The following is an 18,950-nucleotide window of genomic DNA, read 5'->3' on the forward strand; positions in this document are numbered from 1 at the left end:
CCCATTTAGAGGAGTGAGGAACTGTGCCAATAGGAGCTAGGTGTCTGTTCTGCCTGTCCTCGATGCATGCCTCAACTCCACGAGCTCTGGCATCTCTGCATCCTGCATGCTTGGAGCTCACAGCCCCTTCTCTGTCAAATGCATCCACAGGGGTTTGAAACGGCTGTGTTGTGTGGGGGAGGAAGCCTTTCAAACCAAGCAGACCTCACTTTGCATCTATCCTGTCCCCCTTTCCACCTGCTGACCTTCCTGACACTGCAGGGTGGAAAAACTCTGGGTGCTGGTGGCAAGCAGAGGCAAAATCTGCTGGGAGCAAGCCACGAGCGCTGTGCCGGCACAAAGCATTTCACCCGGAAGGCTGTGTGTTCCCGCTGGGCGACCGGGGAAAGGGGACCCTGGACCTGAGCCTAATCTCATGCCATAACAAAGGATATTCTGGCACCCTTCTGGAGTCTGATGCTGTGGTAGGGCAGAGCAGAGCGGTGAGCGAGGCTAGGGAAGAAAGAACAGAGCCTGTGGAGCAAACACCATGTGTTTAGGCTGACAGGGGATAAAGAGGCTCTTAGATAAGAGGTCGCTGTTAACAGCATCAAACACTTGTGTAGTCTCTGCAGGTTTTCCGATGAGTCTTTTTCTAGTGATTCCCTTCAGAAACAGCCACCAGCCAAATTTTAGTACTTTCTCATCATATGGAAAATAAAATGACAAACAAGTAAAGCATTGAAAATTTATAAGACTTTCTGACCGAGTTCCTTGATTCTGGAGAAAAATCACGGTCTGACAGTTTTCATAAATGATGCTAACTGTTCTCCCTGGGGAAAGAGATCAATAGGATGTTTTTGAGTTCTTGCTGGTGCCCACCTCTACGTTCTCTGTAAGATGAAACAAATCTCGCAAGAAGAGAAGAAAATACAGGAGAGAAAGCAGCTTGTCTTGGGGGGGGGCTGCTTTTGTTCATGACAGGAATGCCGCAGTTCCTGTGTGTGGTCTCATGCCGTTCCCAAGACTTGAGAGGCTGTTCAGCGCTGGACTGGTAACAAGCTTGCAGCAACGCTGTGGAAGAAGCAGTTTATAATGCTTCAGCTGGACTCCGCTCTGCGAGAGCAAAGAAGAGAAACAGAGTAGGCAGAAGAGCACCACGGGAAGGGACTGAGCACACAGTCCCTGGGATTTGCGTTCCAAAAAACCAGCAATTATCTTTCGTTTGGCTGTGTCTGGATGAGGTATCCATAAGGTTTTGGGTGGTTAGTGCCTATTGGTGTCAGGTGTTCAGAACTGGCGCCCCAGGGCTTGAGGCAGCCGGCGAGCATGGTGGGGAAGCTTGTGACTTCCAGGCCAGGGTCCCTGGGGGTGGCTTCTCCCTATGCCCAATAAATTTTAGGGACACAGTTTAGTGGCGGACTTGGTAGTGATAGGTTAACGGTTGGACTCGATGATCTTAAGGGTCTTTTCCAACCTAAACGATTCTGTGATTCTATGAAATATCCCTGAGAAGGAGTTGCAGTATTCTGTCATTGTAAGAGGTAAATGTTCTGTGAATTTCACCATAAACATTTTTCTGACCTTTATGATAGCTTCTACCATGGCGCAAAGCCTTTATAACCCTTCAACGCAGCAAGGTTGCACCAGTCCGCTCCCAATCCCTGTTAACTTTTGGGAACGAGGCAGTGTGAAGGGCTGGGCTAGAAAAAAGTACATGGCGGTGGAATAGGGGATAAAAGGGGAGCAAACCCCTTGAACGGCCTGGAACCAAGGGGACAGGAGAAGGGAATCAGTTGTGAAGCCAAAGCGGTGAAATCAGCTGCATGCAAAGATGGTTTGCCTGCTACACTCGTGCTGGGTGGAGACTGTACACCCGTGTGCTCTCCGTCTCTGGGGTCACCTGGATTTGCCCTGCTCCTCTCGGTGTGCAGGCTGGAGGAAATAAGCCTGGAGACCCTGCAGGGAGTGGGTGGAATTGTCAAGGCAACAGCTGAACTGAGCTTCCCTTTCAAACCAAGTCTTCTGGCACATTCATGCTCCTTTGCCTCCTGGTCCGTTGCCAGATCAGTCAGATCGTGCCCTGCCTGCCTGCCTGCCCTGGGGTAACACTGCTAACAGCTCTGCTAGCTAAGGACTTGAGCAATGTGTTGCCTTGTCAGACGCTGACATGGCTTGCACTTTTTGGGGCCTGAACACGGTATGTTTTCTCCAGAGAGAGGGATTATGTCACACCACTTGGCTTTGGTCTCCCTGCTTGGACAATGTTAAGCCTGAATTTGTCCGGTGAGCTCCATGCAGGTAATGGATATCACAGTACCTTCAGCTACCATTTTCCATCCTGAAGGAAGAGTCCCATTTTGGATGGAGGAGGAGCGTATCTGTGATGGAAGGAAGAGATAAATTCTGTCCCTTCACCCCCTGAAAAATGGTGGGACTAGGATGGAAAGGCTGGAGCACAGAGACTGATCAGGATTCCAAAAATAGCTTTATCTTTACAGTGCTGCTGGCAGGTTAACACCCAAGGCTGTTAAGATGAAGAAACTACTGTACTTGACTTCCTAATCCTCTGGTTGTGTGGCCATAGCAACAAAACACTTAACCACTGCAGCAGCAGTTGAGGAAAAATGGTTGCTTGTAAAATGCCAGCAGGCACCCCTCAGGTAGTTCATGTACACAGCCCAGTCCGTGTGTTGGCAGGCAGGGGAGCTCCGGAGGGAACGGGAAGGCAAGCAGGCAGAGAGAGATGAGCAGGGCCTGGGAGAGGAGCTGGGGTGTCCGAAAGGAAGGAGTCAGAAATGCCGAGGCAGCCGGTGGCAGCCAAGCCCCTCTCCTGGCCGGGCCGTGTCAGCAGTCTGCTGCTGCCATCACGTCACCAGCCCGTCTTCCGAGTCCTGCTCTGATCCAGAGGTCCTGGGTACCCGTAAATCCCGGGATGGTTCTTGCTAGGCAAAGCCGTACAAAGGCAAATTCCTAGCAGTCTTTCTAGCTTATCCCAATGCGGTGGTAAGATCGCATCTGCTGCGGGCAAACATGCGTGAAGATAGCGCATGGATTATTTGCAGAGTAGGACAAGGTGCTTCTTGCTCTACAAACAGAGCTCAGTATGGCAGATAGCGTGCATTGAATCAAACTCCTGGCGTGCGAGTGGGTAGCAGCTTGCAAACCGTGTCCTGTGTTTGCATTTGACACTAATAGTCTAAGCGTCCCATGACACTGCAGAAAAACCCTGTGTCTGTGTCAGGGATTTAGCATGTGTGCACATAGCACTAATGTGGATTAGCAGCTGGATAATCTTTGGTTGAATGTGCTTTTGCTAAGTTAATTAAACAAAACCCAAAGTACTGTGATCTGAGGAGTCGAGATCTGCAGGAGTTAAATTGTGGAGGATCTGCTTTGGTCAACAGTCAGAGAGCGCTGCCTTACTTAAAGTGCTGCAGGCGGTTCAGGTGTGGGTCTGGAGGGAGCGCAGAGAGGGACAGAGAAGCTGCTGTCCCTTGGCTTTGGGTGTTTTGTTGGTAGCGGTAAGACTGCACGCGCGCTGTGTGTCTTGCTCCTTACAGCCACCTGGCTTGGAAGCTGTATCCACGATGTGACAACTTGGGATAGCGACCGCAGCAGGACAGGAATTGTTTACAGGAATGTTTTTCTGGAATTATTGCACGGCTATGCCACAAAATGCACATGACTGTGCCGCAATCAAAAACGGTTGCGCTCGCAGAGGACTGGCTGCTCGGGCTGTTACGGCACTAACACAGCCTGTAGATAGCTGCCTGGGATTCAGGCAGGGCTCTCAGTACAGCTCTCTGCCAAGTACTCCTTGCCAACATTTCCCACGCAAAGGTGGGAAAGGCTGCCCTTTACTCCAGGTTGCCACAGTCTGCCTGCGCATACAGTACCTACTTAACGCTTCGATTTGAGGCACAGAGCATATGCTGGCAAATGAGCTGCTTCCCAAATAGTCCTAGGTGTGTAGAAATATGTCAGGTGAGCGTAGGTAGCACAGGGCAGGATGAGAGCCTGGCTGCTGGGCACTTGGCACTCGTCTCAATTACGTATTAAGAAAGGGAAGGATCCCTGACTGTTGCTCTGCCTCCGGTATTGGCTCTCCTCTGGTAAGCGAGTGTCCATGTGCTCTGAAATACTCTGTCTTGTGCAGCATGTTGCATGGGAAGCGCTGACCTAATTAAAAGGAACCGTTCCAGGCTAAGAGTTGCCAGTTTATGGCCTGCTAGAGGTCCTTCCTTGTGTGAAGGAACAGCTTGCAGCTCATCTCTGTTTTGCTAATCTAATTTTGTTAATCTTGCACTTTTGAGGGAGTTTCTTCCCACTCATGGACCTGAAGAGGTGGGGGTGTGAAGCTCACTTTCATTCTCTTTCTGTCTGCCATTAGATGTCTGTGGCAGAGACTTGACGACTTGCTGTGTTTCATATCTCCTAACCACGTCAGCTTTGCTGGAGTCGTCCGGCTGCTTCCCAAGACCCTCCGTGCTGCCCTCGCAGCTAGCCAGCCTCCGGCACGGCTGTAATGTGTTGCAAACCTGTTGTTCTTACAGGCCTGGGGACTGGTCCCAGTGCCCCAGCAGCCCCAGCTTGCTCTAGGGGCCTCACTGAAGCCCTTTTTGAGCCTCTGCAGGAAGATTTACAAGGAGCCTTCAGGGGCAGAAATATCAGGAAGACTTTCACCTCCAGCACTGACTGGATTGCACTGGGATACAGTCACCCTAGAGATCTGCTCTTGGTCTCAAGCCAAGCTCAGCTTTTAAGAAGCTCTGCTGCCCTTGCAGTGCAAATGCAAGATTTCCCACGCCATGCCTTCCCCGCCTGTCTCACCCAGCCTCGGCCCCTGCTGTCTCTCAAGGCTGTTCAAGATGCTTGTTGGTCGTGACGCTTCCTCAGGAGCCTCCCTTGAGAAGGCGTTGGGGATAGAGGGGAAAGTCTCCCACGGTATCTTAGCTCTGCTGGCTAGGCTCAGGTATCTAAGCCAGGAGAGAGGTGACCTGGACTCATTGCAGAGTCAATCAGTTTATTCGATTAATCGACAAGTGTTTATTCTGCTGCCTGGAGGGGAAGACACAGCGTTGGCTGCCTTGAACTCCTGGACTCCTGTGCTATTAGGTTAGATGTAACTTGACTATGTTTGCACAGCTGCTTGGCAGGGTCAGGGACCCCAGGAAGGGTTAGAGAACTAGAGAGCCACTGAGAGTCAGTCTTGCGGGAGGCGCACGATGCTTTTATCAGCCTGTCCAAGAAAGGATTCAAGAGGTGACTTGATCCACCTCCAAGAGGTGGTGTAAGGTCAGTCTAATCTTAGCTGACAACCATGGAAGGTGACCAGCAGCTGGAAGCTGAGGCCACACACCCAAAGCAGGAAACAATTTTCTGCTCACCTGCTCTAGTACAGACTCACCTGGCCAGCATGGTTGATGATACTGGGCAAAGGGACATTTTTAATGTCCCTGGGGCCCTGGATCGTGTCTTGTTCCTTCGCTTGCCACGTGGGCACAGTCTCCTAGGCAGGCTCCTGATACTACTCTCCCTTTGCAAGAACAGCAGAGCTCTGCTCAGTTCTCTTCACCTTCCCCTGGAGATCCTGCCATAGCCCAAGCCCTCCTCTGCCATCCAGAGTCTCCCTCTTCAAAACCTTTGTTTCTGCCTGGCCCCAAACCTCTCCTCAGCAACTCCTTACTTCTCTGGCAGCAGTGATGTCCCTGTCTACTTTCAGCCCAAGCCCGTTGCCTGTAGACCTCTTTACTGCTTTAGCTCGAGTTCTTGTCACTGCGTGTGACACTCCTGGTTTTCCTGCCTGGCTGGGCTGTGCTCTCAGGGAGGTGACATCCTCCTCTTCCCACTGCGCTTCCAGCATGGCACCGTGCGCTGGGCCCAAACTCTCTGCCTGCTCTCCTCCATCAAGCTGACTTCCTCGGCTTTATCTCCCAAAGGCAGGGAGAGGGATAGATGTCACCAAACAGCTGCTCCCTTTCCCTTACAAATTCTTTGCATCCCAGGGAAGGTTGTCCCTGTCTGATCTCCAAAATGTCTTTCTAAGGGTATATGCTGCAGTTCCACGTTCAATGAAATGCCCTTGTTCTGACTACAGTGTTATGCGCTCTAGGAAAAACACCTTTTTGCAAGAAGGGGTTTTCCCAATACTTAACTCTCGCAGCACCTCCCTGAACCTCACTCCTCAGTTCACCGAGCAGCCAGAGAACAAGAGCTGTACATGGCAGGTGAAGCTCTGCTCTTCCCATGTTCTGCTGTGATGCCTTTCCAGAGCCTGAACTTCCAGACAGCAGCGTTACCCCCAAACTGCAGCCGTGGGCACCTTAGCACTGTGATGGGAAGCTGACGTGCAAGGAGCTGTGTGACTTCCCCTTCTCCGCTTGTGCAGCCAGCTCAGGACCACGTTTCAGACTTCTCAGGCTTGGCCGTATTGATCAGCCTAGCTAAACAGCAGGCTTGGAATTAGATCGAGATTGCAAATAGGTTTCCCACTGTGCGTCTCCCCCCACCCTCGCCTTCCAGACTCACTGAGGTCCTTCTTGCTGTGGGAGATCCTGTCTTTCTCGCTGTTCTCCTGGTCTCTTGGGGAGCAGCTGCAGTGCGCCACTGCTATTCTTAGCTGTGAAGACAGCATGCAAGTACCTGGCCCAGCAGAGCTGGAGCTGGTGCACTGCTATCTGCCCAGCAGATCTCAGATAAATTATCCAGAAGATCTTGGTAGTGTGTAATTGAGTAGCTCAGCCACAGGCTGTGCTTCCAGCTATGTACACTCTGCTGTGCAGCGGGACACGGTAATTGCTTGCTCCCCAGAAGCCAAGAGCTCTGGGTTTGTCTCAAGTGATTGTGCCCTCTTTGAGATTTTGGAGGGACTCCTCAGATTCACTTCTCAGACTTCATGCTTCCTCCTTTCCTGGTGGGAGGTTGCATACATCAAACAATTATCTTCCCTTGGCTATTTTTCCTGTCCTAAAGATGTTTTGCCACCTGGTTTCTTGTGCAGTCTAACACAGGAATGAAAAGGTCTTCAGATGCTGGGGCGGGGGTGGATGCCCTGGGGACGTCTTGAGCAGTGACTGGCTCTGTTCAGATCTGGTGTTCATGCCTCAGGCTGCCGGACCAAGGCTCTCCTAAGTCTTCCTCGGCACTAACCAAGTCACAGCCTTGATTCTCTGCCAGGCCTTGCCGCTGCCCTGGGATGTGCTAACAGCTACAACGAGCAACAGGGGGATGCCCCTCGTACAGCACAGCGGCCGCATCTGTGAGGGATTCGGGGCAGGACGTGCGGTTGCATCTCGCTAACAGGTTTCACAGTTCTGCATGGCCATCTGCTTCTTGCTGGCTCTGTCCTGTCCGGCTCCCGGTGCTCTCCCGCTGCTTTGTCGGCCCCAGCCAGCTTGGCTCTCCCCTCGCTTTCAAAGGAAAGGCTTGGCCGGGGGCCCAGCCAGAGCTGCATGTTGCACCCTGGTCCCCAGAGTGTCAAAGCTGCTGGCGCAGGCGCTGCTGGCGGTCAGCCCGGCGGGTCCCTGGCACCAGCCTTGGTGAAAGGCATGTGGCTGAATGACCTGACTGATCGCGCCGTCTCCCTCTCTCTCTGCCCCAGATCGGCGGACCATTCTCTGCCCGGATCTTCCGTTTCCACAGACTTTGGCAGCTGGCAGATGGTGACAGGGTGTGGCAGTATTCAGGAGCAGGCAATCCTGAGCACAGACGCCTCTCTCCCTTGCAGCTTCCCGGATGAGTTCCCTAGCACTTGCCTGTAAGTGTCTCAAACACAGGATCTCTCCTTGGGTCTCTCGGCTGGCTGCGAGCGCTGGAACTTTTATCACCCTGGCACTTCCGAAGAAGCCTGGGAGCCCATAACAAGCTGTCCTGTCTTCCCCGCCTTGATGCTTTCCATCCAGAAACTGAGTCGCTGAGCACTCTTTGCTTATGCTGAACTTGGAAAGAAACCTGCATTTTCTCCGCCTAATGATGGGGGGGCACTTTGCTTTCTGTAGGAAGAAGAGGCTTTTCTCTCTTCCTTGAAGATGCTGAATTTGGGCATAATTGAGTGCATTTGAGGATGCATGCTTGTCAGGACAGGACTGGTAACCCAGATTTTCTTGCTTTTGGATCTTGCTCATTTCCATCTCCCTGCTGGGTTCAGATTCTTGCTGTAGTAAGAGAGGGGCTTTCCTTCTGTCACCCCGACTTTTGTCTGACCACACGCAGCACCATTTGCAGGTGCTGCATCTGGCCAGTGCAGAGCAGCAGAGACCCTCCATCTTGCCCTGTAAAATGGCTGGGAGGCAAATGTTCCTCCCCAGATAGAAAGCCACCTTTGTGGAAGCCTGAAAGACAGGAGACGCACTTTAATTGCTGTTAGAGGAGAACCTTGGCATGTGCCTTCAGGCTGCAAACTCTCCATCAAGAAACTGAAGTGGCAGATCAGGGGCTGCTGCTAGCTAGCTGTGCTGGAGCTGGGCTGCCAAACGCTTGCGGTCCCTTACTGAGGTCTGAGTACGTGCTTTGGAGGCAGAGGGCAAGCGACGTGAAAACCAACGTCTCCTGTGAGGCAGGCTGGCTGCCCTGGCTCGCCTTCTCATGTGGCTGCGTGCTGTGCTGCTGAGCAGAGCAGCCGCTCCCAAGTTATGATTCGGCTACGAGACCCATGAATTGGCAGATCAAAGAATTGCGAGGGATGTCGGACACGGCCTGGCTGGAATTTGCTCTCCTCCTTTCACGAGGACACGCTGTGCTGCTCCTGTAGTAGTTTGGAGATCGTTGAAGGAGTAGAAAGGACTGAAGGATGGGCGGCTGAAGTAGCAACTGCTTTACTGTGCCCGGAACCTGGCTGTGCTTGGTGGCTGCTGATCACCAGCAAGTTGTTGCTGCCCTTCTTGGAGCCGGATCTAACATCCGAGTAGGGAATTCAGTAGAGAGAAATGCGATTTGAAGTTGAGCTCTGAATCTGCCTGTGCTGAGACCGGAGGCTCATGCGGTTTGGAGTCCGGCTGCTTGGGACAGCCGGGTTCAAAGGGAGGGGAAGAGCGGGCGTGCTTCTCCCTTGGGTGTGCAGCAGATGCTGCGAGTGCTTCGCCCCGTTCAGCCCTTCCCTGGAGCTGCGGGGTGCTCGAGCACTCGACTGCGGGTGCTGGGACAGACCAGGCGCTGTTTGGAAGGGGTAAAGAGCTCCCAAGGACGTTGCGTTGAGCTTGACCCAGGGCCTCCCCACTCTCTCTGCTCTGCGTCAGCTCTGTTTGCTCGCGAGCCCATTGTGGTTTTAGCCCAGTTTTTTCGCAGCCCAGCACAGTATGAGTTTTGGGAAAATTAAATTCCATTTAAGTTCCCACTTTACATCTCAGCTGGCAGCAGCTCGATGAAGGTACGCTTCTCACAGCCTACTTCCTCGTGCTTGTGTGGGGCTTGTCAGGGCTTACTTAGAGCTGGGGCTTTGACAGCCTCCTCTCATCCTGCACCCCAAGCTGCAGACGAGCAGGCAGGCCGTAGGAAGTGTAGCGGGGCAGAGCGCCATGGATTTGGCAAGGAAAGGTGACCTGCCTCCCTGGTTGAACTGCTCAGAGTGAAACGGTGCAGCCGGTCTGCAGGGCTTGGCCTTGGGCAGCGGCCGGCCGCTTGACCCTGCGCCTTGGAGCATCTCACTCCATGAAAGAAACCTAAAAATGTAAATACAAAATCTGCCCTGTAAAGAGGTGCGAGAGCCAGAAGACACGGGACCTAACTGCTGCACGCCCTCGCTTACCTCTGCATGTGACATTTAAGATCGCTGTACTCGGGTGCAAGTAAGTCCTGCTTTCATGTAGCTTATTTTTAATGCTAGCAGGTTTGCGAGTTCCGCGTCCTAATTAGGTTGCCAAAAAGCATCTTTTTAATGTGTTTAGATATGTTGCTTTTTTCCTTTGCCCTCCGGCTTCTCTTTATTATCAGACACTGTAAACAGCGGCCCGGTTGGCTGCCTCGGCATCGCTTGCTGTTTATAGGCCTCCCACCATATCCTCTTGCTGCTGTTTCCGGACCGAAGCTGTTGGCTGTGGGTGGTTAGCACTTCCATTCAAATTAGCTGTGCCAATTTATAGCCAGCCCAGGCGCTGGAGAGATTAAAGAGAATTTTTTATGGGGAAGGTTCGCGCTGTGCCCTTGGAGTGACCTTTGAGGAACGTCTTATTCTCTCTGGAAACCACCGGCACGTCGCAGAGGGGCCGCAGCAAGGCCCGTTTTGGGACGGAGCGCTTGGAACAGCTGCCTCTGAACCCTAGTCTTGCTTTCCCCTGCTCCCTCGGCTGAAATATCGCCTTCCCTCTGCTCTCTTCCCCGTACCGTTCCAGGTGCGTGGATCAGCTGGAGAGGAGAGCAGGTCCCGGGGGGAAGCCATGCCCTACTCTGCACGCAGCCCTCCTGCTTGCAGAGAGCCGCCGTGCCGGGGAGCAGAAGTAAAATGCCGCTCGGCTCTTCGCTTTGCACGGCTGGAGCGCTCCTTGGGGCTTTTGTCACCTCGTCTGCCCCCTCGCATTCCCCCCCTTCCCCGAAGCCGCCTGTGCTGGCACGAGCGTGAGGGGCTGGGGCCAGTGGAAGCGAGGGATGGGCGCAAATAGATTGGAAGCGACCGTCCGGGCACAGCACGTGGGGACAGGCTCTGTCTGGGAACGCTGTGCGAGGAAGGGAGGGAGCCGGCGCAGGGGCTGACGTCAGCCAGCACCCGCTTGGTGAAAGCGGCGCTTTTGGTGTGTGTAAGCACCGTGGTGGGGGAAGAAACTGGCGGGGGCATAGCGAAGGAGGAGACGGAGGGGAGAGCAGGAGGCTGGGGCTGCGAGAGGCTCCATGGGAGAGGGTTGGGTTGGGTTGGGTTGGGTTGGGCAAGAGGGCGGTGGCACCAGCTGTTGTAGCCGGAGCCTCTTGGGACTGACACTGCCTTGGCCACTGGAGCCAGCTGAGCACCGTGGCCCTGCCGGCGCCGCGGACAGAGCCCCAGCCTTGCTGCCAGCCCCCTGCCCCACACCAGGAGTGAGAGCTGGGACGGGGAGAGGGACGGCCGCGGTCGCTGACATTCCCCTTCTCTCTCCTAGGCTGGTGTCAGCAAGCGACCGCGAGTCCCGCCTGGAAGAAGTGCGTTCCGCCTTTCTGGCCAGCTACAGCCGGACCATCGGTCTGAAGGCCGTGCCCCCCAGCCCCTCGGGGGCCATCGGCGGCCTCCTCGAGCAGTTCGTGCGAGGCGTGGGACTGAGAGGCAGCAGCACGCTCTGAGCGCGACCTTCCCGGACCCCTGGCTGGAGACCCAGGACCTGGCGGGGTCCCCCCTACCCGGGACCCCGGTTCGGGGGCACCTGCAGCACCCAGCGCCCGCCACTGGCCACCCCTGCCCGGGGCTGGGGGAGCGTGGGGGGCTCCGGCGAGTCTCCACAGTAAAGACACCCGAGCTGTGCCCTCTCCTGCCTCCTCTCTGGGCTGCGGGCGGGGGGGAGCGGCCGGGGGGCGGCGGAGGAGCCGGTCGGCGGGAGCCGCTCGCTATAAATAACCCGGCCCACGCTCCGGGAGCGGCGGCACCGAAATAGCACCGAGCCGGGACCGGGAGGGAGCCCCCGGCGGGGCGGGAGTCGGGGCTGAGCCTCCGTGGCAGCGGGATGGGGAACGGAGCCGAGTGCGGGGGGTGCCGGTGGGGCTGAGCCGTCGGGGGTCGGGGCAGTCCCGGTGCCCGGGGCGGTGCTGGGGCCGCCGTGCCCGTGCCCGTGCGGTGCCGTGCCCGCCCCCGGGCGTGCCCGCCTCGGCGGCGCGGGAGGAGGCGGCGCGGAGCGGCGGCGGCGGCGGCCGGGCGGGGATGGCGTCTCCGGGAGCGCTGGAGCCGGCGGCCGGCAGCGTACCGGGCACCAAGGTGGAGCTCACCGTGTCCTGCCGGTGAGCAGGGAGCGGGGCGGGGGCCGGTACCCGGACACGGGTGGGTGCGAAACGCGTGGGGATGCGCTGCGGGGTGCCCGTGTCCCGCAGCATCCCGCTGCCCGCCGGTCAGCCCCCGGCCGCGGGTGGGGTGGGCTGCGGGTCCCCCCTCGCTCCCCGGGTACCGCTCGGCGCCACGGCGGGTGTCCAACAACCCCTCTGCCCGGCTGTCACCCGTGGGGAGAGGTCCCGTCCCCACCGGGGGATGCCGGCACCGGGCACGGCTCCGCGGCGCGGCTGCTCGGAGGGACCCGCTGCCCTGCCCCGGGGCCGGGGTGCGGGATGGCCCCACTCGGGGGGAGGCTGGCTGCAGGCAGGCTGCCCGGCCCCGGGAGCCCCGTGGGAGGCGGCAGGGCCGGGAGCGGGTCAGCGTGCGGCCCGCGGCGGGACGGGGGCTGCGGGAGAGGTGCTGATGGCTGCCTCCGGCTCCTGGAGGGTCCACGGGGCAAGCGGTGGCTGCTGAAGCAATCTGTCGGTGGCTAAATATAGCCCGGCAGTGGCACCGCTGCCCTCCTTGCCCACGGCCGGGGGTCCTGTCCCCAGGGACTGGCACCAGCAGCCTCCTGGGCAGCAGCGTCCCCCGTGCCGGGGGTCAGGGGAGGCCTGCGGCCGCCCCGCCAAGCCCCCCTGCCCCACCGGGCAGCTCCGGCACGGCCCCGAGCCCGGCGAACTCCGGTCTGGGCCAGGGGCTGCTGTGCCCCCTCCCTGCGGCTGAGCCCCTGCCCTCCCTGCCGGCTCCCCGGGGCAGCGGGGCCCTGCGGCCTGGCATCTCCGGGCAGGGGCCGGGGTTCGCTCCTGGAGACAGCCCAGGGCAAGGGCAGGCGTTGCCTTCGCAGCCCCCCAAGAGCTCAGCCCCGTCCAGGGCTGTTGGAGGAGCCCTGGGGGTCTCCCCCCTGCACCCCCAGCCCTGTGCGCTGGGGCCGGGGGAGCCAGCTAAGCCCCACAGCCCCTGGCCGTGCCCCAGCCCACCCTGTGCGGCCACCCCAGGGGTGCAGGAAGGATCCCAGCGGAGCCGGTTGCAGCCCCCGGCACTTCCCGGTGTCACACCGTGCAAAGGACGAGGATCAATCGCTCTGCTGGCGGCTGCGTCGGGGGCGCAGAGCTGGTCCCCGCCAGCTGCCCAGCCCCTGCTCTGTGTCTCCTTTCTTCTCACTTCTGCACCCCGCCATTAGCCATGCTCCCGCTGCCGGGGTGCGGCGGGCACTCAGCCGGCGCCGGCGGCACGGGGAAAGGTTTCATCCTCTAAATGGGTTCCCTGTCATGTTCAATCATCGTCAGCGCTGGAGAGGCTGCTCCCCGCTCATCCCACTGTCCCACTGAACCTTGCAGTGGGAGCCAGCACGTCCCCCCAGATTGCCAGGGCTCTTGGCCCCGGGTGCCGGCATGGCCTTGCCACATGGTGCCGTCCCCTGATCGGGTGGGAGGACGTGGGGACCCACTGTGGAGCCGGGTGGGTGGCACCCAGGGTGGCTCACGCCTGGCTCTGTCCCCCCAGGAACCTGCTGGACATGGACACCTTCTCCAAATCTGACCCAGGTGGGTGGTGGGACCAGGCAGGGGGCACGGCACGGGAACGGCATGGCATGGCAGCCCGGCTCTGCTCCTCTCTCCGCAGTGGTGGTCCTCTTCGTGCAGGGCTCGGGGAGCAGCGAGTGGAAGGAGGTGAGCGCAGCCCCTCTTGCCGGGTCCCTGGAGTGGCTCCCAGCCCTGTGCCGGGGGTGCTGCCGCCCCCAGTGCCCCTGCTCCTGGCTAATCCCCGGCTGGGTTAAACGGGCCCATATGGCCACCTGCATCCACGCTAATGATCCCTCCGCGTCCACGCTAATGATCCGGCCCCGCCGGCAGTGCTAATCCCCTCCGCCGGGATTAGCGCCGGGGCAGCTGCGATGGGGAAGGGTCCGGGGGGGGCCACCCTCACCCCTCTCCCTGCAGTTCGGGCGCACCGAGGTGATCGACAACACCCTGAACCCCGACTTCGTCCGCAAGTTCGTCCTCGACTACTACTTCGAGGAGAAGCAAAACCTTCGCTTCGATGTGTGAGTGGGGCGGCCGGGGAAGGGATTGGCCCCAGCTCGGGGTGGAACGAAGCGCCGAGTCGGTAATAAATAAGGATTATAAATAAGGATAATAAATAAGGATAATAAATAAGGATAATAAATAAGGATACGGCAATGAAAAGCACAGACGGGTGGGGGACGCAGGGCACCCCCTCAGGCACCGGCTCAGGGCTCTGCTCTCCCATCACCAGCTACAACGTGGACTCCAAGAGCTGCTCCATTTTAAAGCAGGTGAGCGCAGCCCGTGCCGGGGGGACGCGCGATGGGGCACCCCAAGGCCGTGCCCCACGCGGGTGCTGTCGGGGGGGACAGGTACCCCCAGCCTCGGGGGGCTCTAACCCGCTCTCCATCTCTCCGTGCCCCATGGGGACTGGCAGAAGGTAGGTGCCCACCGTGCACCAGCCAGGGGCCAGGACACACACAGGGATGGCTTTTGGGGTGCAGGGTGGGTGTAGGGTGGCCCGAGGGGTGCAGGATGGGTTCAGGGCATGTGGGGTTGCTCTGGAGGGATGGGTCCGGGGCGTGTGGAGCGGTTCGGGGAGGACACAGGGTGGGTCCAGGGCCTGTGGGCTGGCTCTGGGGGCACAGGATGAGTCCAGGGCACATGGAGTGGGCACCTGGAGTCGTCCTGGGGGTGCAGGATGGGTCCTGGGCTGGGGGTGGCTCTTGGGGCACAGGTTCAGGGTACTTGGGGCGGCCCTGGGGCAGGGTGGCTGCGGGTCCCACAGGTGCTTTGGGAGGGCAAGGGGTGGCTGTGGGTGGGGGGGGGGCTGGGGCCGGAGCCCCCAGGGTCTCACGGTGCTGTGCTGGGGGCACAGGATTTCCTGGGGCAGGCGTTCGTGGCGCTGGGGGAGGTGATCGGGTCCCAGCGGGGCCGCCTGGAGAGAGCCCTCACGTGAGTCCCGCACTGTGTCCCCAGCCACCGTGTCCCCAGCCACCCGCCCCGCGGGACCCCTCCCTGCATGTCCCCTGCTGGGGACACCGGCCGCGCTGCTGAGCACCAGCCGTGGGCCACGAGCCCAGACCCCAACCCCACCTCCTGCCCCTGTCCCGTCCTCCTCGTCCCCAAGCTGACTGGGTGCCTCTGGTCCCAGGGGGGTCCCGGGGAAGCGGTGTGGGACCATCCTGCTGCTGGCCGAGGAGCTGAGCAACTGCCGGGTGAGTGCCCGTGTCCCGGCAGCGGCGAGGCGAGGGCTGCGTGGCCCCCCCGGTGCAGGCGGCTGCTGGGGCCGGGGGCAAGGAGGTGGCCGGCAGTGACGGTCCTTGTCCCCAGGACATTGTCACGATGCAGCTGTGCGCCAACAAGCTGGACAAGAAGGACTTCTTCGGAAAATCCGACCCCTTCCTCGTCTTCTACCGCAGCAACGAGGACGGCACGTGAGCGCGGGGAGCCGGTGGGACGGGCAGGGTGCCAGCGTCACCGTCCGGCGCGCCCCGACCCTGCCCTGTCCCCGCAGCTTCACCATCTGCCATAAGACGGAGGTGGTGAAGAACACGCTCAACCCGGTGTGGCAGCCCTTCACCATCCCCGTGCGCGCCCTCTGCAACGGCGACTACGACCGGTACGGGGATGGGGACGGGGCAGCCATGGGGCCAGAGCGGGTATGAGCATCTCCTTCGCGGGTTTGGCCCCGCAGCCGCAGGCAGCTCAGAATTGGGTCTTTATTGGGTTTTTTTTCTTCTTTTGCAACCCAAATTACATAAAGGCATCCCCCTCCTTTCCAGGGCCCCCGCTGTGACCCAAATTTCCCGCTTCCCTCCCAGCAGAGATGCGGGCCGGGCAGGCGGGGCGGCTCTGCTGGCGGCTGGCAGGGAGGGTGCTCACTGCTGGGGTGCTGTGGCGCTGGGTGTCCCCAAACCCGGGGGCCGGTGGGGGCCGTGCCAGCCAGGCTGGCAGCTCACCCTCTGCCCGCCTTCGCTTTTAGGACAGTGAAGATAGATGTGTACGACTGGGACCGGGACGGGAGGTGAGGCCATGCCCGTAGGGTGGCAGGGGACATCAGAGTGCCGCCGTCACTTCCCAGGGTGCCCCTCAGTGGGGTGCCTGGCCGTGCCGACCCCGCGCTCCTCCCGCAGCCACGACTTCATCGGAGAGTTCGCCACCAGCTACCGGGAGCTCTCCCGAGCGCAGAGCCAGTTCACGGTGTACGAGGTAGGGCGGGGGGCCAGGGCGGGGGCTGGAGGGGCACCCCACGCCGGGGCCGACCCACCCCTGTGCCCGCAGGTGCTGAACCCCAGGAAGAAATGCAAGAAGAAGAAATACGTGAACTCCGGCACCGTGAGTGGGGCTGGGGCACTCCTGGAGCTTCTGCCTGCGGGGGGCCAGGTGTGCCCCCCCTCCTGTGCCCGCTAAAGAGGGGGGTCCGGGTCTGACCCCCCTGTGCCCGCAGGTGACGCTCCTCTCCTTCTCTGTCGAGTCCGAGTTCACCTTCGTTGACTACATACGGGGCGGGTGAGTGGGGGGCCGGGTGCCCCCCGGCTCCCCGAGACCCCCCACGGGCGAGGGTCTCGGGGCGAGGACGGCGGTGACGGCGCAGGTGCAGCCTGGGGGTGACGAGGGGGCGGTGGGGCTGGGGAGGGGGGAAGGGCAGTGGCCCCGGGCTGCGGGGTGGTGGCTGGGGAAGGGGGGGCCCAGGCAATGGGTCCTGGGGGGGGAGGACACACCATGCCGTGGGGCTGGAAGACAGCATCCCCGCGCCGTGGGGCCGGCAGCCTCCCTCGCTCTCCCCCCAAGGACGCAGCTGAATTTCACCGTCGCCATTGACTTCACGGCCTCCAATGGTGAGTGCCGTTGGCCTGGGGGGGGGGGATCCCCATCGGCACGGCCACGGGGCGGGTGCCGACGGGCGCTGTGCCGCAGGGATGCCGTCGCAGCCCACCTCGCTGCACTACGCGAGCCCCTACCAGCTGAGCGCCTACGCCCTGGCACTCAAGGCGGTGGGGGAGATCATCCAGGACTACGACAGCGACAAGCTCTTCCCCGCCTACGGTTTTGGTGCCAAACTCCCACCCGACGGCAAGATCTCCCACCAGTTCCCCCTGGTGCGCCCCGGGGTGGGGGGGAACACCCAGAGCAGCTGCCAGGGCATCCCACAGCCTGGGGGGGGGCACTGGGAGCCGTGGTCCCCCTCCAAGCACCCGTCCCCGTCCCCCAGAACAACAACGCGGACAACCCCAGCTGTGCCGGCATTGAGGGCGTGCTGGAGTCCTACCTCCAGAGCCTGCGCACCGTCCAGCTCTACGGTCCCACCAACTTCGCCCCCGTCATCAACCAGGTGGCTGGGTGAGCGCCGGGGGACTCTGTCCCCTTTGCCGTCCCCAAATGCCACTGGTCCCACAGCGGGGCCAGCTGCCCCACATCGGTGGGGCTGCTGGAGGGACCCCGTCCCTTGTCCCCATAGGGCGGCCGCCCAGGTGACCGACGGCTCGCAGTACCACGTCCTCCTCATTATCACCGACGGTGTCATCTCTGACATGCTGCAGACCAAGGAAGCCATCGTCACCGTGAGTGCACCCTCATCGCCGTGAGTTCACCCCAGGCCGGGTGCTGCCCCGGCTGCCACCCTGCCTGTGCTCCACAGGCTTCCGCCTTGCCCATGTCCATCATCATTGTGGGAGTGGGTCCGGCTGAGTTTGAGGGTGAGTTGGGATTTGGGGACACCAGGGAAGGGGGATGGAAACACCGTGCCTTCCTCTGGGACGCGTCCCGGAGGAAGGCACGGTGTTTCCATCCCTGGTGGCCACCCCACTGAGGCTCAGTGACACCGGCTGCCACCCCCCCAGCCATGGAGGAGCTGGATGGTGATGAGGTACGGGTGTCTTCCCGGGGACGCTATGCTGAGAGGGACATCGTACAGGTAACACCGGCATTGAGCCCGGTCCCACCACGGGCGAGAGATGCTCAGCCCCTCGCTGACCCCCGCAGCCGCAGAGTTGTTTCCAACCACGCCGCAAAACTTCTTTCCCTCGAAGTTTGTGCCGTTTCGGGATTACGTGGACGACTCGGGAAACCAGGTGCTGAGCATGGCTCGCCTGGCCAAGGACGTGCTGGCCGAGATCCCCGAGCAGCTGCTCTCCTACATGAAGACCCGCGACATCAAGCCTCGCCGGGCAGACCCCCAGTAGCCCCTCCACGGGCCGTGGGGCCGGCCGGTGGGGCGAGGACGCGCCTCACGTTTCTTCTACCGATGGCCAAAGCTTAGCTGTGGAGATGTGGCCACCGCAAGGGCGATAATCAGCTGGTGAACGAGGCTGGGACCTTCTTCTTCTGGCAGCCAGACCACGGGGCTGGACGTCCCCGGGGTGGCTCAGACTGTACCGTCCCTCAGCCCCGGCAGCGCCGGTGCCGTGGGGCTGTTGGGGTGCCGTGGGGCTGTTGGGGTGCCGTGGTGTGGCCCTTCCCCGGCGCGGAGGCCGACCCTGGGGCTGGGTGCATGACGGGGGTCCCAGCCCCGCCAAAATCCTTGGAGCAGGGGGGGCTTCAGCCCGCTCCTGCCTGCGCCCCATTCCTGCCTGCGCCCTGCTCCTGCCTGCACCCTGCTCCTCCAGCGCCGGTGCCCCATTGCCCGCCCCACAGCCGGGGGGGCCACCGGGCTGGGCCCCACGGCCACGGGGCGCCGCAGGGGCCCGGCCCCACCGCCGGGAGGGCGGCTGGGGTCTGTACCGCGTTACCGACTGTAAATAAACCGCTCCAACCGGGCCCGCCGCCGTGCTGGGGCCGGGGCGGGGCTCCGGGCGCTGCCTGTGATTCGGAGCGGCAGATTCGTCTCAAGCGGCGCGGCGCGGCCCGGGCCCCCCCCGCCGCCGCCGCCGCCGCCTTCCCGGGACCTCCCCGCTCCCGCTGTCCCCGCCGCCGTCCTCCCCCTCCCCGCCGCCGTCCGCCGCCGTCCTCCCCCTCCTCGCCGCCCTCCCCCAAGCCGTGCCGAAAGTGCGGTTGCTAAGGGCGGCGCGGCGCTTTTACCCAGCGGCCGCCCCGCGCCAGGC

The 18,950-nt window shown here is 60.6% G+C and overlaps 2 protein-coding genes across 5 annotated transcripts in view; both read left to right on the forward strand.

The window, feature by feature from the left end:
* The window catches only part of MTMR14 (myotubularin related protein 14), a 33,514-nt gene extending 22,112 nt beyond the window's left edge, over positions 1–11,402 (forward strand). For 2 of the 3 annotated variants that reach the window (XM_087743480.1, XM_087743481.1), the window contains 2 exons: positions 7,583–7,738; positions 11,046–11,402. In XM_087743480.1, the coding sequence (XP_087599606.1) occupies positions 7,583–7,738; positions 11,046–11,223 (334 nt within the window). In that variant the 3' untranslated portion in view covers positions 11,224–11,402. The remainder of the gene's footprint in view (positions 1–7,582; positions 7,739–11,045) is intronic. The other variant, XM_087743482.1, reaches the window with a different exon arrangement.
* A 134-nt stretch (positions 11,403–11,536) lies between these two features.
* CPNE9 (copine family member 9) lies at positions 11,537–18,856 on the forward strand. Of its 2 annotated transcripts, XM_087743484.1 has the most exons (20): positions 11,537–11,871; positions 13,406–13,446; positions 13,526–13,572; positions 13,843–13,946; positions 14,159–14,198; positions 14,786–14,862; positions 15,062–15,125; positions 15,241–15,344; positions 15,425–15,529; positions 15,893–15,934; positions 16,044–16,119; positions 16,192–16,245; positions 16,358–16,419; positions 16,702–16,748; positions 16,828–17,009; positions 17,123–17,250; positions 17,369–17,471; positions 17,549–17,606; positions 17,751–17,824; positions 17,940–18,854. In XM_087743484.1, exons 1-20 carry the CDS (start codon positions 11,795–11,797, stop codon positions 18,090–18,092), a joined length of 1,638 nt encoding a protein of 545 aa, XP_087599610.1. In that variant the 5' UTR covers positions 11,537–11,794; the 3' UTR covers positions 18,093–18,854. The 2 variants fall into 2 exon arrangements, with proteins under 2 accessions (XP_087599610.1, XP_087599609.1); XM_087743483.1 differs by having other exon boundaries at positions 16,044–16,245; positions 17,940–18,856.
* Positions 18,857–18,950: the final 94 nt, after the last annotated feature.

This window comes from Nipponia nippon, unplaced genomic scaffold (assembly GCF_047370975.1).
Source record: "Nipponia nippon isolate SJK-2023a ecotype South Korea unplaced genomic scaffold, ASM4737097v1 scaffold_9, whole genome shotgun sequence".
In the NCBI taxonomy this organism is placed as follows: Eukaryota; Metazoa; Chordata; class Aves; order Pelecaniformes; family Threskiornithidae; genus Nipponia; species Nipponia nippon.

Bases quoted from the DNA above. Each gene is read 5' to 3' on its own strand.
- CPNE9 (XM_087743483.1), top strand. From the start codon at position 11,795: ATGGCGTCTCCGGGAGCGCTGGAGCCGGCGGCCGGCAGCGTACCGGGC. The intron at 13,573-13,842 runs GTGAGCGCAGCC...CTCTCCCTGCAG, and splicing joins GGAGCAGCGAGTGGAAGGAG to TTCGGGCGCACCGAGGTGAT. The intron at 16,420-16,701 runs GTGAGTGGGGGG...TCTCCCCCCAAG, and splicing joins GTTGACTACATACGGGGCGG to GACGCAGCTGAATTTCACCG.